Genomic DNA, 15805 nt, shown 5'->3' with positions numbered 1-15805 from the left:
TCATTTCAAATGAAGCCCTTCATATTTTCCATGGCATCACAGGCGTCCATTAAAATCCAATCAGTGGATGACACGGCCTTCGAGGTGTTTTGTGAAACGTTTTCCCAGGGCAAATACACATACACTGTAAAATGTGGAGTCTTGGCTACTTTAACACTTCATGGTTAACACTTAGAGCTAAATTTTTACACTCTCAGGGTTAAATCGACACTGCAGGTTTTACAGCGTATCAGAGGGGGCTCTTCCTCTCGTGCCAGACTGGCGCTTCCATTCAAAAACACACGGCGTAGCGCTGACCAGGGGCCACGTTTGAATGCTCTTAAACAATCATTCCTTTTCTCCTTCCCATGAAGTCATGACAGAATCGAACCTCCCTGGATTCGTCAAAGCCGTCTCACCGCATTTATCTCATAAATCATGTCATGACCAATTAATGATCCCTTTAAGAATTTGGTGAAATCATCTTTTGGGTCTTTGGGGGCATTCTGCTCACACCAGGTCCTCCTGAAGACTTTTGTACTGTACCGACCACGATCAGATAGGTACGGTAAGGCGAGTTGGTTTGAATAGCATATTTAATACACAGAGGCAAACCAAAGTGGTTCACATAAAATCGACTGAAAGAAAAAAGAAAAAAAGAACTACAAAGCCAAAAAGCATACTAAAAACAATAAAATCCAACAATAACAGCCAGAAAAAGTCACAGTGCAATTTGGAGTCATTGTACAATTATTAGCAGAAATTAAAGGCAGAGGCAAACATCAAAGTCTTTCCAGATCCAAGATTAGATTACTTTAATCCAGCTGTATGTGTAGAATAGCGTCAGGTGGACTTACCCTCGCAGCCATAGCCGTCGTCAGACAGCTGCAGGCCGGGTCCACAGCTTCTGCATTCGTAAGACCCCTGGGTGTTGTGGCATAGCCGTCCGGGGCACACATTAGCACGCGAGCACTCATCGACATCTGGATGCGGACACAAATGGACACATCGCATTACACATAACCATCTCTGGATTCGTATCAGTAAAGCCTGCCAGCTCAATCAGCCAGATCAGTAAACACTGGAACATGGGCCGTCGACGCCTCTATCTCTTCAGAAGAGTTATTGACGGGACTTTAGTCTGACGTCACCATGGGGTCTATTTTGGAATGGGTTGTCTCACTCCAGATAAGCAGGGAGATCAGATGAGCCTGCAGTGCCAGAGGCGAAGAAGGGATCTGGGATCCAGCGATGATGTGATGTCTAGGAGGTGTATTTTGGGATTTTTTGCTCAGAAGCAGAGGCGGATTTGTGTCCAACCAGTCACACCTGATGTCGTTTACACACAACCTGCACCGGCTGGCAGTGAGGCCGGTGAGGCCTGCTCAACGCATGCAACCCCCAGCGGTGTGCTGAATGGAGCACGCACACACACTCACATCTGTCACTCAGAGGGGACGGGGGCAAAGTGGAACACGTTCGGCTTAAAACAGTAGGCTTATACTGTACACACATGCCACGCATGCACGCATGCACGCTGAGCACACGCAGCGCACAACACATTTCGAAGGCCTCACCTTCACACAGCTGTCCATCCTCAGACACTCTGAATCCTGAGCCACAAGTAACACATGTAAAGGAACCCGCTGTGTTGGTACACGTTCCCCTTGGGCACGTACTGGGCAGTGCGCACTCATCAATATCTAGAGGATGAATGAAAGCCAACAACAAACTGACTATTAGTCACTCCCACAGCATAGCCTGTGCTGGTGCTATAGACTTAGAGATAAGATACTATGTAATGTCATAGATTGTAAAAAAAAAAAGGTGTTGTCACAGCAAAGGTTTCTCAATTAGTACAATTTGTATTATAAGCAGTGTTGGTAAGTAACTAAGAACATTTGCTCAAGAAGGATTAAATCAGTCTGCCTACTTGGGCTACTGAATTTTACTAGTGGGGCCATTTATATTATGTACAACAACAACAACAACAACATCAACAAAGCATTAAGATGAATGACAAAAGGTAAAGTGACCTTCACATAGCTCTCCTTCATAGGATATAGTGTATCCTGTAGGACAGTCCTCACACGTGTAAGAGCCCTCAGAGTTCAAACAGACCCCGTTGGAACAGGTGGACAGAGACTGGCACTCATCGATATCTGGTGGAACGAACGCACGCACGCACGCACGCACGCACGCACACACACACACACACACACACACACACACACACACACACACACACACACACACACACACACACACACACACACACACACACACACACACACACACACACACACACACACACACACACACACACACACACACACACACACACACACACACACTTCTCTAGAAAAGTGGTTCACTGTCGAGGACCCAAGTGGTTAAACAGACTTTTATGGTATATTAACTCATTTTGCCTAGCTGAGACCCCCGGAAGGACCCCTGGGGGTCTCCGGACCACACTGCTCTAGAACACAGTATTTAGTGCTCCGTGGACAACTGGGGGCCCATAGCAACATTTCAGGTGGCCCAAGGAAAAATGTTTTACTACAAGCTTACAATGTGTTGCGTTGCATGCTTGTAGATTGGCTTGTTGAGATAAGAGCTGGGGTGGTCCTTCATTGTTTGAAATCTGTTGGTGGTCCAGAGCTCAAGAACATTTGGGAGCCACTGCTCTAAAAGACTGCAAACATGTTATGCAGTTGATTTCACGCCATTGTACAATGGGGTGAAATCAACGGCTAGTATCAAGTAACAATGCAGCACAACGCAAGGAAGAGTTTCAACATAAGCATTTTTGTCTTGACAAATTGCCCAGAAGCGTTGAGTAATTTCAATGAGTCACTGCGGAGGAGTCAGTCTCCAGGCGTCGGGGTGGATATTGGGTTGGGTAAACTGACTGGACTTATACCTTCACACCTCCGCTGATCTGGGGACACCCTGTAACCAGCCTTGCACCGTGTGCAGCTGTACGAGCCCTCGGTGTTGGCACACACGCCGCCGAGACACACGTCGCCCTGGGCACACTCATCCAGATCTGAAAACAAAAAGATTAAAAAGATTGCAGCCACCACAGAAATGAACAAATCCCCCATGTGCTGAAAGTTGTAGTTCTGCACGAACCCACAAGAAAATATTTCCTACCCTCGCAGTGCTGTCCGTCGGCAGACGGTCCAAATCCATGCCTGCACTTTTGGCATGTGTAGGAACCCTCAGTGTTGACGCAAATTCCCACAGGGCACACATTATGAGTAGCGCACTCGTTGACATCTAATTTAAAAGGAGAAAAAAACAAAACTATTAGGAGGCGAGACATTATCTTGCCGCTGAGACAGATTTGGTGGTGGAGAGAGCAGCGATGGGTGCGGTCATAATGAGTTCCACCCAGTACATGGATAATCCTTCACAGACCTTCGCAGGCTTTGCTGTCTGAGGTGGCTTGGTAACCATGGTTGCACGTGCACTTGTGGGTTCCGTCCAGATTGACACACCTGCCGTGGAGGCAGACTCCGGGGAGCAAACAATCATCCACATCTGGAGAGATGAGACAGCAGAGCAAGAGGAGAAACTTGTAAAATAAAGACTACCGCTCGCTCTTTAGTCAACTTCCCCCACACCCCCGTGGACTTCAATAGAGCCAGGTCGTAGGAACTATTCACAGATCTGTTCTTTTTCTATGTGGGCATTTAAAAAAAGGAAAAAGGGAAAAAAAATACCGTGGCAAATGTTGTCCTGTGAGAGTTTGTAGCCGTGGAAGCAGTTGCACCTGTAGGAACCGACGGTGTTGACACACCTACCGCGGCCGCACACCGATTGGTCCAGGCACTCGTTCACGTCTGAGGACAGAGGTGGCCGGGCACAGCATGCATGAGAAGGTGATTCTGACAGATTGACCCCGGCCGTATAATTACATGCTGAGATTACATCATGGCAGGGACCAGAACGCCGCTCATGATGAACGCCTGCTGGTATCTATCGCGCTGGCCGAAGCGCTTCCCACTTTATGCTCTGAGTCAGAACACATGACGACGGGACCTAAAGTTATGTTTGTGGAAAACCGAATGAAGAAACACTGTTTCATAGTGGAATCAATGGGGCGTAATAGTTTATATTCTCTTGGCGTGTTCTTCCATAATGTGTGAGCGAGAGAGAGACAATCAAAGGAAAAGTAAATGTCTTTATTTTCTGAGACGTACAGTAAACATTGGACCTTCCTGGGACATAATGGAGACAGAGGTCACACACAGTGGGAACAGAGAGAGAAGGAGTCACAGACAGGGCTTTGTCTGTCTAGCCATGGCCAGCAGCCAGGTGTCTGTCATTGTGGCCCAATGCTTTATTTCTGCAATCTCCTGGCATCACTCTGGCCTTGGTGATAAGCCCTGACAAGGTATTGGAGCTGATTTCGCTATCACACCAGCAATTAGGCTTATCCACGACGTGGCCAATTGGGCCTAAACTACTGCGCTACAGTCAATTGACTGAGGAAAGCACTGGAACCCGCCTCTCGTGTTGCCTGTTTTTATGTGTCTCCCTCGGCCTCAGGCGTATGGTGAAAGCCTGTTAGTAATGCCTGTGTGGGTGTTCTGAATACAAATATTTACCTCTGCTGTCACCCTTCATTTATAGGGGAAGTTCCTCTCAGTTGCTATTTATACATTGACATCGTTACAAAGAACATGAGTGACATTAGTGGATCAACAATTAACAAAAACATAAAGAAGCTTAAAGGGGCGGGTGGGGTGGTGTTCTGAATGGGGTCTCACACACATGCACGCATGAGTGAGCACACACACACACACACACACACACACACACACACACACACACACACACACACACACACCCACACCCCAGTGATTTGGTGTGATTGGTTGAGGTTCACTGAGAAACTTTGTTACAACAAATCCAAAAACAACTAACAAATTATGCCGAGTTCATTACCACATTTTCCAGTGGCCGTTTGTTGTTCAGTGAAAGTCTCTCAAGCCTTCACATTTCTGGAATACTCTCTCCTGGAGCTTGGATTTCCAAACAAATTAGAAGGGGTTCATGTAAAGGGAGCCTCTTACGTAACAGGGCCACCTCCAGGTTATGTGTTATCCTCTCACACGTCACGAGTCTTATATCATTTAGTTTAGTCACTGCGTTTTTTTAAATCTCATAAACAGATATCATGACCTCACAGTGTGTCACACAGACGATACTATGGGCGAGTGACCCGGTTTGTTTTCGTGTCGGGCCTTTCGACGATGGGGGGGAATCGACCCTGTGACCTCCCCTGTCGCACAGCTCCTATGACTCCTCCGTGGCCCAGTAGTGGAAATAAAGGCCTGGCCCGTCCCATGCTGGGCCCAACAGCACCGTGGTCAGAGTCCTCCAACAATAACACACTGTTTGTTCAAGGCTGTGGCCAAGGGCAAATATTTGGACTCTCCTAAATTGAAGTATTATAAACAAGATTTTTACGGCGGCAAGTGATATGAAAAGATCGGGCAATAATAACACGGCAAATGTGCTTCGACAATATTAGGTCTATGCGGAGGCGTGCAGGGTGGGAATGGAGGAGTATCGTACATGGAAACACTGAGAAATACTGATTGCAGTGAGAGAGAGAGACAGAGAGAGAGAGAGAGAGAGAGAGAGAGAGAGGGGCAGAAAGAGAGGGCGGAGCGTTGCACTGTGCCCCAGCAAGCAGACATCATCATCATAGTGGTTTCGGGACTGCGGTGGGGGCCCAGCAGTAGTGCGCGCCGTACATAAAATGTCCAATATTAAGTGTTTTGAAGCATGAAATCCACTGCACTTCGCAGGCACATCCACAGCCATTCCAGCCGTTTGAGCAAAAAAGAAAGCCACAAGCACCAGGGCTGATTCGGCTTGGTCAGTTTGCAGCGCTGCACTGTGTCATGGGGCTGTCAACACGTCCTTAAGGGCGCGGACTGTTGCCATGACACTTGTTGCCAGGAAGGTTATTTTTCTGATGGTTGTCGCTGCGGGAGCTCTGCCTGCATAAAACTGGAGAAGGTTACCAAATAGGAGTGGGCCAATTTAATGTCGGACAGGGAACCCTGCGGTTAATTTCCCGGCAGTGGTCAGAACAGAAATACTGGGGGTTGGGGTAGAGGGGGCGGGGCTTACCCACACATCTCCCGTTGGCGGGCCTGAACCCGGGCCCACAGGCTTGGCACTGGAAGGAACCCGGGGTGTTGACGCAGACACCTCCGGGACAGGAAGTAGGATCACTGCACTCATCCACATCTGCTCAGAGACAAGGCAGGGCATTAGAATAAAGCCATTATTTAAACAATGACTGAACAAAACATCACGCGCACGCACGTAACATCACTCTGGTTTTAATATTGTTGTTTTTGTTCCCCCCTTGGCAGGCCGTGAGGGCAAACGCAACAATGGCTGTTCTGTAACTGTGCTACACATTAACTCATGGAAAGCTAACAAATAGGTCTGGTCTGCATTGTCATGTTCACTTGAGCGTAGCGTCTGCATGTCTGTATGTGTGTGTGTGTCTCTGCTGTGTGTGTCTGCTGTGTGTGTCTCTGCTGTGTGTGTCTGCTGTGTGTTACCTTCGCAGTCACCTCTCCAGGACTTGGAGTAGCCACTCTTGCATTCACAGGTGTAAGATCCGTCAGTGTTGACACAGTCACCATCCTGGCACTTGTTGTGCATGCCACACTCATTAATGTCTGCCGGTTTGAACGACAACCAAGAGGAACAGAGGAGAACAACGTGACTATTCTGTTCCACAGTCATAATCATTACTTTCAGATTTTTTGAGGGGCGCTAGCCCCTCCTATAGGTTTAATGCTTGTCTTTAGTTCAATGTTTGTTTTGTAAACGCCATTGACAATGAAGGGACAATTTACATCATAATGTGCATCATTACGTCATATTGTCTCTTCATTGTTACTTTGTGTTGGCACCGTTTGTTTTACATCACCATTACATCACCTAATCAACATGAGTTAGACTATAATTTATTAGTGCCCCTCACTTCACATGGGTGTGATATTTTAACCACTTAAGACCTATTTCAACACTTTTTATGCCCCGGAATTTCTCAAAATAAAGGAATTAGAGTGAACAGCAGATGTGGGAGATTTTACTCTGAAAAGCCGTGGCGCCGTCCATTTCTCCCCCAAACTGGGAGGTGAAATGTTCCATTACTACCTCATGCTAATAAGTCTGATCTGTCTTTAGAAGCGTTAATATTGCAAACGAGATGCATGCTGAAGTCCAAAAATTAGGACAGAACACCGGCGTTCTGATCAAAACCATGGACAGCGACGTAGATTAAGAAATAATAGCAAGATTTGTCGGCCGTAAACAACGAAGTGAATGGCTGCACGTGCACACAAAACAGCTCCGGGACGGACGTGCAAAAATGGATTTTAGCGACGCGTTTTATATCATTATAAAGGACCTAAAGACGTGTCCACGTTTCCGCTAGGCAAACGGGCGCCCTGTTTGGGGGACTTTCTGCCATGATATGATATGATATGATATAGTACTTTATTGTCAGTTTTTACTGAAATTTGCCATTATTTGTTCAGTAGTGAGACAGGGAACATGGGGAGTGGCATGCAGCACAATTTGCCACCAAGCTCAGGAGTCGAACCCAGGCCACGCTGTCAGGCATTACAGTAACCACTTGGCTATCGGCGCTATGGCTTCTGATTGACAAGCTCACAACGCATCGCATCAAGACACTTTGTGAGCTTGTAGATCTGCTATTTCTTTTAGGTTTTAGACTAGTACTAGTACTGTAAAATAACAAGGACACAATGGGAGCAGCCTTCAGTGATTCTTTACATATTCCTTAAAAAACTATCATAAAACAACTACCCATCACATCCAATGTCCATCCACCTTACCTTGACAGAACTTCCTGTTCTGCGTGATGACCTGGCTATAGCCACTGTAGCAGTGACACGTGTAGGACCCAAACGTGTTCACACAGTGGCCCTTGCCTTCACATGGGTTGTCCTCACACTCATTGACATCTGTGAATAGAGGGCGAGAGAAAGAGAGGGGGAGAGAGAGAGAGATAGAGTGAGAGAGAGAGAGAGAACAGACATCAAGAGACAAGAGAACGTGAGAGGGAGGTGTAAGAACGAGAGAGAGAGAGAGAGAGAGAGAGAGAGAGAGAGAGAGAGAGGGGAGAGTTCTAAAGTTACATTACGTTACAGTTCCATTTAACCACTGGAGACCGTACACGGTCCAAGCCCGTCCACGGTACAAGCATTCCGCAGTCATGGGTCTGAGCCCAGCCGAGTGGAGCAAAGGCTTTGGCCTGGGCTCTGACGGTGAAGTAAGGGGATCACAGCACCGTGGCAGCTCTTTGGATGCACTCATCCACAGTGTTGTCAGGCATCACAGACCGGGTCAACATAAACAAACGGATCCCTTTCAGTTTTGGCTCGCTCCGTTTTCTCGAGGCTTCTGCGCCGAGGCAAGCCTTTGGTGTGAAAGGCGTGTGCGCGCGATGAGACGCTGACAGGGCAATCTGACAGAATCCTGCAGGGTCACCGTTCACTGCATGTGTATTTGCGGTGCATCACTTTTAGCTGTAACTTACCAATGCAGTTGGTCTGCAGTGCGCTGAGCTTGTACCCTGGGTCACAGTAGCAGGTGTAACCTGTCTGTACCGGAATGCATTTCCCGTGGCCACAGATGGTCGGTGTGATGGAGCACTTGTCAATATCTAAGAAAAGACCCAGAAGTACGACATTTAGCATCTTGCATTCTCAGCACATGACCTAAGTATACAGACACAAACTCTACAGTCTACAGTCTATTACTGGACAAGAAGAAATAGGTGCAACACATGTTGTTTCTCCATGGAAACTGCCTGGCTGTTTTATAGGTGGAGTCTTGGATGAGAGGACAGCTTTTTACAGAGCTGCAGTGTTCTAACAGGTGGTATGGAGTGCTCACAAAGGGGTCGGTGGAGAAACAAGGCTGCCGGCCATGCACAGTGGTGCCTGTCAATGGTGTTGTTCTTGTCTCTTTCCATCCAAAACGGGTTCTACTGTGCCGGGATGTTGGATCAGGATGCAGGGGTTCTGGCTGACAGAAACAAACCCAGTGATGGCACCTTCCTCTGCTAATTTCTCTGTCCCCTCTCTCACTCTGTCACAGTCTGCCTCCTTTCTCTATAAACCTGGCCATTATCCAGTCCCGACAGCCTCCTCTTCCAAGAGGCGCACTCTCTCTGGTTTCTCGCCCTCTCACCCTCTGTGCAGCGCGGCATCCGCGAGCCAACTTGGCTCAGAGAAATGGGGTCGAGTAAAAGGACAACACATGCTCAGCTCTCCCCTGCTAAACTCTGTGTAAAGCCCTGCAGAAGAGGCCTAAGGGATGTGCCTGCTGCCTGCGAGTGATTGCCTAACTTGAATGTCTCCAGCACAATGTTGTGCTTCGGGGCCTATGCTGTTATGTCCCATTCAGTATCCCAGTATTCCTAACAATGCATTGCAGAGTCTCACCTGTAGCCTTCGTGACTGAGTCTATGGGGGCAATGTCGTCAGTATCTGGCTTCAGGTTGATGATGGGAGAGTCAGGAGAGACCTCTGTTATGAGAGAAAAAGAGAGAGAAGTGTTAACCAAAAATAACCAGCTCAGTGGCCTTGTGGTTAGAGTGTCTGCCCTGAGATGGGAAGGTCGGGTTTAGAATTCTCCAGCCCGGTCATACCAATGAAAATGGTACCCAGGTGTACATCAAGCCACCTCATGCTACATACACAATAGTGTATGTAACATAAAGGCCTCAGCAAGGCTTACTTACTTAATATCAACCTAGTGTCCCTATGATAGGCAGGTCATTATAGGTGAACTTGATTATTCAAATAAATTGAGTGGTGCAACCACTCCAAGGAACAGCAATGTCTGTGTTCACCTATGTGTTGGTTCACCTATGTGACGTTAATGAGCACCAGTATGACTATGAGTACCAGTAGGGGCGCTGTTGTGCCAGAAACAGAGAGAGAGAGACAGTGCTGCACTGTTGCCTGCTAATGAGAGAGAGAGAGAGAGAGAGGGGGGGGGGAGAGAGGGGAGTTGCACCACTCAGTTCACACGGGTGTGATTTTTTAAATTAAAATCAAAATATTTTACCAAAATTGTCAAAACATTTCAAAGAACGAAACATTTAAAAATCTTCAGATTCAGAAAAAGTGAAAATAGAAGATCTATTTTCAACGCAAGGGCTTAAGTCATTAAGATGTTCATATGCAGCGGGCGGCGGTGGCTCAGGGGTAGAGTGGCTGGATGGTTACCGCAAGATTGCCAGTTCCAACCCGGGCTCCCCCAGAGTTGGTGTCAAAGTGTCCTTGAGCAAGACACTGAACCCCTAATTGCTCCTGATGTGCTGGTTGGTGCCTTGCATGGTTTCCGCCGCCATTGGTGTATGAATGTGTGTAGTATGTGTCAATATACCATACAAGGCTTAAGCCGTTAATGTGTCCATAGAGAGAACCGTCCACAGTGTCACTGTCGTTCCATATGACCTAAATGATATACTCCCTGTTGCCTCTACCACCAACACGGCAGTCCCTCCCCAGGCCCTACTACAGAAGCGTGGCAGCTACATAAAGATAAACGAACAATAACATATATAAATCAGCGGGACCCAATGGAGTCGACCTTCAGATGTGGTGTTTTCACTGGCATAGGTCAGACGTGCGTACAGCCACTGCTGTGCAGGAGAGATTTCTAGGAGACGAGTCGGTAGTGACTGAAGGTAACAAATCTCTATTTGCCCTGGAGCTTTTAGATTTGCTACATCAATACGACAAGAACAGCAGTGTAAAAACACCACAGTAAATCATCAGTGGGGGGAGGTTATGATTACATATATTGAATTGACAGCATTTATTATCAGTGGGATGTTCCCTATGAAGACAAATTACCTGGATATTTCCGCGGTGAGTCAGTGACAACTGTTGGCTGGAACACAAGAAAATATTACTGGTTAGGAAAGGATGTACCGGTAGGTTAAGTTATGGCTGTCACATTCGCACGTCCCTTTTCGCGTGCATCCATCGAGAATTGTGTTTTGCTTAAGTTATGTAATCAGATAGGCCCTCACAAGCCTTCCAGCTGAGATCGCTGGTGCATATCTTTCTAAGGTAAACATTTCAAAGGCATGTGGTGAGGAGTTGACAGGGAAGAGGAACTCACCACGCTCAGTATTTCCACATCTGCTGAGAGACAGAACAGAGAGACAGCGTTATCTGTGGTGAAATCTAACCTTCGGTGAGCTTTAATAAGGACCATTATCAGAATATCTGCCCATGTTGTCTTTGGGCACTCGGCTTGCAGCTTTTGAGGTCTTCATTTCTTAATAAAGCAAAGCTTACAGTGCATTCATCCTTTAAGTCACACGGAGCGGCTTGTATTTGAAAATAACGCAGACTACCGACCATGGAAAAATGCAAATAGAGACAGGGAAACAAGATAACGAAGACCCAAATCCCTAAATATTTACCTTACATAAATCAAAAATGTTTCAGCTATGCCAACACATTGCCTCATGAGCATAAATCAGAGGAAAGTTCCTCACAGAATCCCAAGGTTGCAGATGTTTAACCCATTTTGGGTGGGAACCCCTTTTGGTGTTAGCATCATGTTATGCTTTAGCTATTTTTGAAAAATCGAAGAACGACTGACATAGAAACATTTTTTCAGAAAACTGTCAGGATTTAGAAGACATTTATAGAATTATTCCCAGGTCAAAATGGTTTAACCTTTGTAGACGTCCCGCTCCACCGCGGTGATGCTGAGGCACTGTGGCAGATTGAGGGAGCCCAGTGTTCCTCCTTATGCTGCATATTTCTCACACGGCGGATAAAGCCTTTATTTGTGGAGATCAAAACATCCTGTTGATGTTTGGATTCCCACAAATAGCTGATCCAGCTTTGTTCCTACAGGAGGTTCCCATTGTGCACTCGCCTGAGTTATGTTGGCTACGCATGGATGTTGCGCACTGATAATGGCAGATCTACAAGCTCACGACGTGGTGCAGCGGCACCATGTTGTGAGCTTGAAGATTTGTGGCGCGCGACACTGACACACAACCACTTATAAATCAGGCTTTACCCTGCATATTTATACTGTGGATTGTGGTAACAATATCAGCTCAGCAACGAGGCATATTTTGATAACTCCCAGGATTCCGCACACTGCAGCACATTCAGTAGTAACTCTTTAACTATCAGACCAAACATGTGTCAACAAAGAACTCAACATGGTGAAGATTAAACATGTTCTGCTCACCTTCCGGCTGTCTGGGTGTCTCTCCGGCGGGGAGCTCAGAATCTGGGGAGGGATGGAACGGGGGCTGGGGTTGTCGTGGCTCCTGTGGGGTATTGGGGAACTGAGGTTCTCGAGGTATTTCTGGGTACACAGGGTATTGGGGTATGTGCGGGGGTCGTGGGTCGCCGGGCAGCTGTGAGGGCTGCTCTGGCACAGCGTATGGGGGCTGGGGGTAAGTGGGGCTCTGCTCCTCCCAGGAGCGCTCCGGGTTCCTCAGATCTTCTTCCTCCAGCTGTCTCATGGAGATCTGCACATCGGAGCGTGAGTAGGTGTAACCATGACCGGCCGGGCAGATCTCCTTGAAATGGTCTGCAGGAAGAGGCACAGGGGAAGGAAGGAACAATGAGCTATAGAGGAGATTACCTCCGTATCCCCGCCAGCGGGGTCCTGAGTTAACATGAGACGCTGCCAGGGTGTAATTATGGCTTGTGTTTCTGTCTGCTGTTCACAGCAATACCATAAGCCATCCGTGTAATACTGTTATGTCGAGCATGCTGTGTGTATAGTGCACAGTGTATGGGCCAGATATGGTTTCAACTAGCTGTGGAACAGGCTAGCTGGCAGGCTAGTGACAGCTGTCATAGATGGCTACCAGAAAGGCTATTTGGAAGGAGGGGATATATCTGACTCACCCACCCGACGCACGCACACACACACACACACACACACACACACACACACACACACACACACACACGCACGCACGCACAGGCATGTGCGGGGACATGCCAGCAGGGGAAGTAGAGGTGGGTGTAATACTAGCTGACCTTTGAACCCCGCGCTGCAGAGGTGTGATTGAGAGGCTAATGGAGGACTCTCCGTGTAGATAAAAGGAGGCAAATTGCACCTCTTTGTGTCTCGGCTCAACAAAACTCAGCGATGGTGAATCCATTACCTCCGAGAAGCACTGTGTCCCCTACCTGACCTGAGAGGAGCCATTCCCTGCCAATAAAGGCCCGGGGCTGGAATATAGATACGCGTAATGACAGATATGTGGTCACTGTAAGTGCATGTGTGAATGCAGGAAGCGTGGATATGATAGGATATTGAGTGATGACTCGAATGTGGAGGGAAATGGGGGCTATATGTGACCAAGAACCACATCAGACCTGCTGGAATAATGCTGGAATGTGAGTCAATGAGCTCCTGTTACCAAGTCCACAGTAATGAGCCTGACCGCTTTGTACAGAACATGGCTCTAACAGCTCGTCCGGTGGCAGGCCATACAAAAATACAGTATCCAAGTAATCAGGCTAGCTGGTGTGTGTGTGTGTGTGTGTGTGTGTGTGCGTGATTGTATTACTATACTTGTGGGGGCCAAATGTACCCAGTACCACTAATAGACATCGTGAGGGCAATTTTCATGGTCTGCACAAGAGAAATGTTTGTTTATATTACGTTTAATAAAGATGTTTATAGCTTACAGCCTTACACTTAGGAAAATATTCAGGCAGGGGTTTGGGTCAGACTTAGGCATTTAGAAGTTAGGTTTAGGGATTAAGGCCCTGACAGGGCTGTAGACACACTGAATCGCGTTAATACCTGTTGACGTGTCTTGCAGAGCTTGGTTCTATTTTGGAGCGTTGACCTGCATCAAAATAAGTTGGAGCAGCGCAGAAAGGTAAGGGCTTTTTTACTTAAACTTTGTATTGCAGTGTATGTATGTTTGTTTTCAGTTGTTTGATCATTCTAGAAACACAAGACAGTTTTTAAATGAAGGCAGATGATGTGAACAGGGTTAACTCCTACTTTAGGCCGGGTAAGAGACGAGTTATGACTTATTTATATTTCCTTGATTGGCTGTGTCAAAAATAGCAGGTTTACAAACTTGTAAACGTTGTTATGCAACGTGTTGTGTACTTGTAGATCAGCTACGTTATTGTAGACTAATAGAAAACATGTGTGTGTGTGTGTGTGTGTGTGTGTGTGTGTGTGCGTGGGTGCGTGTGTGCGTGTGCGTATGCATGTGTTCATACTGTACGTGATTGTGGGCTACAGTATAGAGTATCTACAAAGACATGTCTCTGATATCTGATCTATGACAACCTTCATGAATCGTTGGCCAAAGTGGGCACTGTGCAGAACCTCCCTCTTTCTCCCAAAGACTTTGAAGGATAGATCAGAGCAGAAAAAAACAAGAAGATGACGACAACAACTTCCCGTGTTTCACTTGGCCAAGCTCTTTAAATCTGTGGTGAAGCATGCCCTGCTTTTTTAGCGGGGCTTCTCTACGGGGACTGCAGTGATAACACAAGACTGACTCCTGCTATGATGCAGCCTCGGAAATATGAAAACCATTATATTGTTGGTCTCTTTCCACATCAAATAAATGTGGTGATTTGGAAGTGCTTAGAGATGCCTGGAGCAGAGTGGTGAGTGAAGTGTGAACATTTATTGCCATTTAGTTGGTATGTGTTTTTTGTGGAAAGACTTTAGAATTTGATTGCGTTTGTGTGTGTTTTTTATTGATGTATTGCATTTATGGACCCAGAATCTAAACAAATGAAGCTGATTGACACACACACCACACATTGTGTTAGCAAATAAATTATACTTTTAACATCTGCACAAACATTGAACCCCACAAGTATTGTACGATCAAGCTACAATTCACCAGTTCAAACATTCCTGATTTCATCATTTTGGACACACATGTTTTCAGAGAGTTCAAAGCAGAGGTTATGATAAAAAGGCAGAAGGGAAGACACAGAGGACAGTGTGCCTGACCTCAGGTGACCGTACAGTACCTGATCCTGGCAGAGGGCAGCGTGCACACCCCATGCCCCAGGCTTTGAAGGTGACCGTACAGTACCTGATCCTGGCAGAGGGCAGCATTCACACACAGAGGACAGTGTGCCTGACCGTACAGTACCTGATCCTGGCAGAGGGCAGCGTTCACACCCCGTACAGTATCTGATCCTGACAGAGGGCAGCGTTCACACCCCGTACAGTATCTGATCCTGGCAGAGGGCAGCGTTCACACCCCGTACAGTATCTGATCCTGGCAGAGGGCAGCGTTCACACCCCGTACAGTATCTGATCCTGGCAGAGGGCAGCATTCACACACAGAGGACAGTGTGCCTGACCGTACAGTACCTGATCCTGACAGAGGGCAGCGTTCACCCCGTACAGTACCTGATCCTGGCAGAGGGCAGCGTTCACACCCCGTACAGTATCTGATCCTGGCAGAGGGCAGCGTTCACCCCGTACAGTACCTGATCCTGGCAGAGGGCAGCGTTCACACCCCGTACAGTATCTGATCCTGGCAGAGGGCAGCGTTCAAACCACGTACAGTATCTGATCCTGGGAGAGGGCAGCGTTCACACCACGTACAGTATCTGATCCTGGCAGAGGGCAGCGTTCAGTCCATTCTCCCTTGTATTATTTCCTCAGATCAGACGGGCTTTATTAAGAATAGACACTCATTTTTTAATATTAGGCGACTTTTCAATATTATTTATAATTCCTCATCTTCTCAATA

At 47.1% G+C, this 15805-nt stretch overlaps 1 protein-coding gene across 2 annotated transcripts in view; it reads right to left on the bottom strand.

Annotated features, from left to right (window-relative positions):
- LOC310878371 (latent-transforming growth factor beta-binding protein 2-like) overlaps nt 1-15805 on the bottom strand; it is a 132641-nt gene that overhangs the window by 29433 nt on the left and 87403 nt on the right. The window contains exons 12-26 of one of the 2 annotated variants that reach the window (XM_083792682.1): nt 12286-12633; nt 11191-11213; nt 10920-10956; nt 9498-9581; nt 8588-8713; nt 7884-8012; nt 6576-6695; nt 6133-6252; nt 3708-3827; nt 3403-3525; nt 3136-3261; nt 2903-3028; nt 2016-2141; nt 1557-1682; nt 837-962 (exon numbers count right to left, since the gene is read on the bottom strand). In XM_083792682.1, the coding sequence (XP_083648808.1) occupies nt 837-962; nt 1557-1682; nt 2016-2141; nt 2903-3028; nt 3136-3261; nt 3403-3525; nt 3708-3827; nt 6133-6252; nt 6576-6695; nt 7884-8012; nt 8588-8713; nt 9498-9581; nt 10920-10956; nt 11191-11213; nt 12286-12633 (1860 nt within the window). The remainder of the gene's footprint in view (nt 1-836; nt 963-1556; nt 1683-2015; nt 2142-2902; nt 3029-3135; nt 3262-3402; nt 3526-3707; nt 3828-6132; nt 6253-6575; nt 6696-7883; nt 8013-8587; nt 8714-9497; nt 9582-10919; nt 10957-11190; nt 11214-12285; nt 12634-15805) is intronic. The other variant, XM_083792683.1, reaches the window with a different exon arrangement.

This window comes from Protomyctophum parallelum (assembly GCF_964188405.1).
Source record: "Protomyctophum parallelum genome assembly, chromosome: 20".
Taxonomy (NCBI): domain Eukaryota; kingdom Metazoa; phylum Chordata; class Actinopteri; order Myctophiformes; family Myctophidae; genus Protomyctophum; species Protomyctophum parallelum.
The sequence above is the reverse complement of the archived record's forward strand: the minus strand, read 5'-3'. Positions and strand labels throughout refer to the sequence as shown.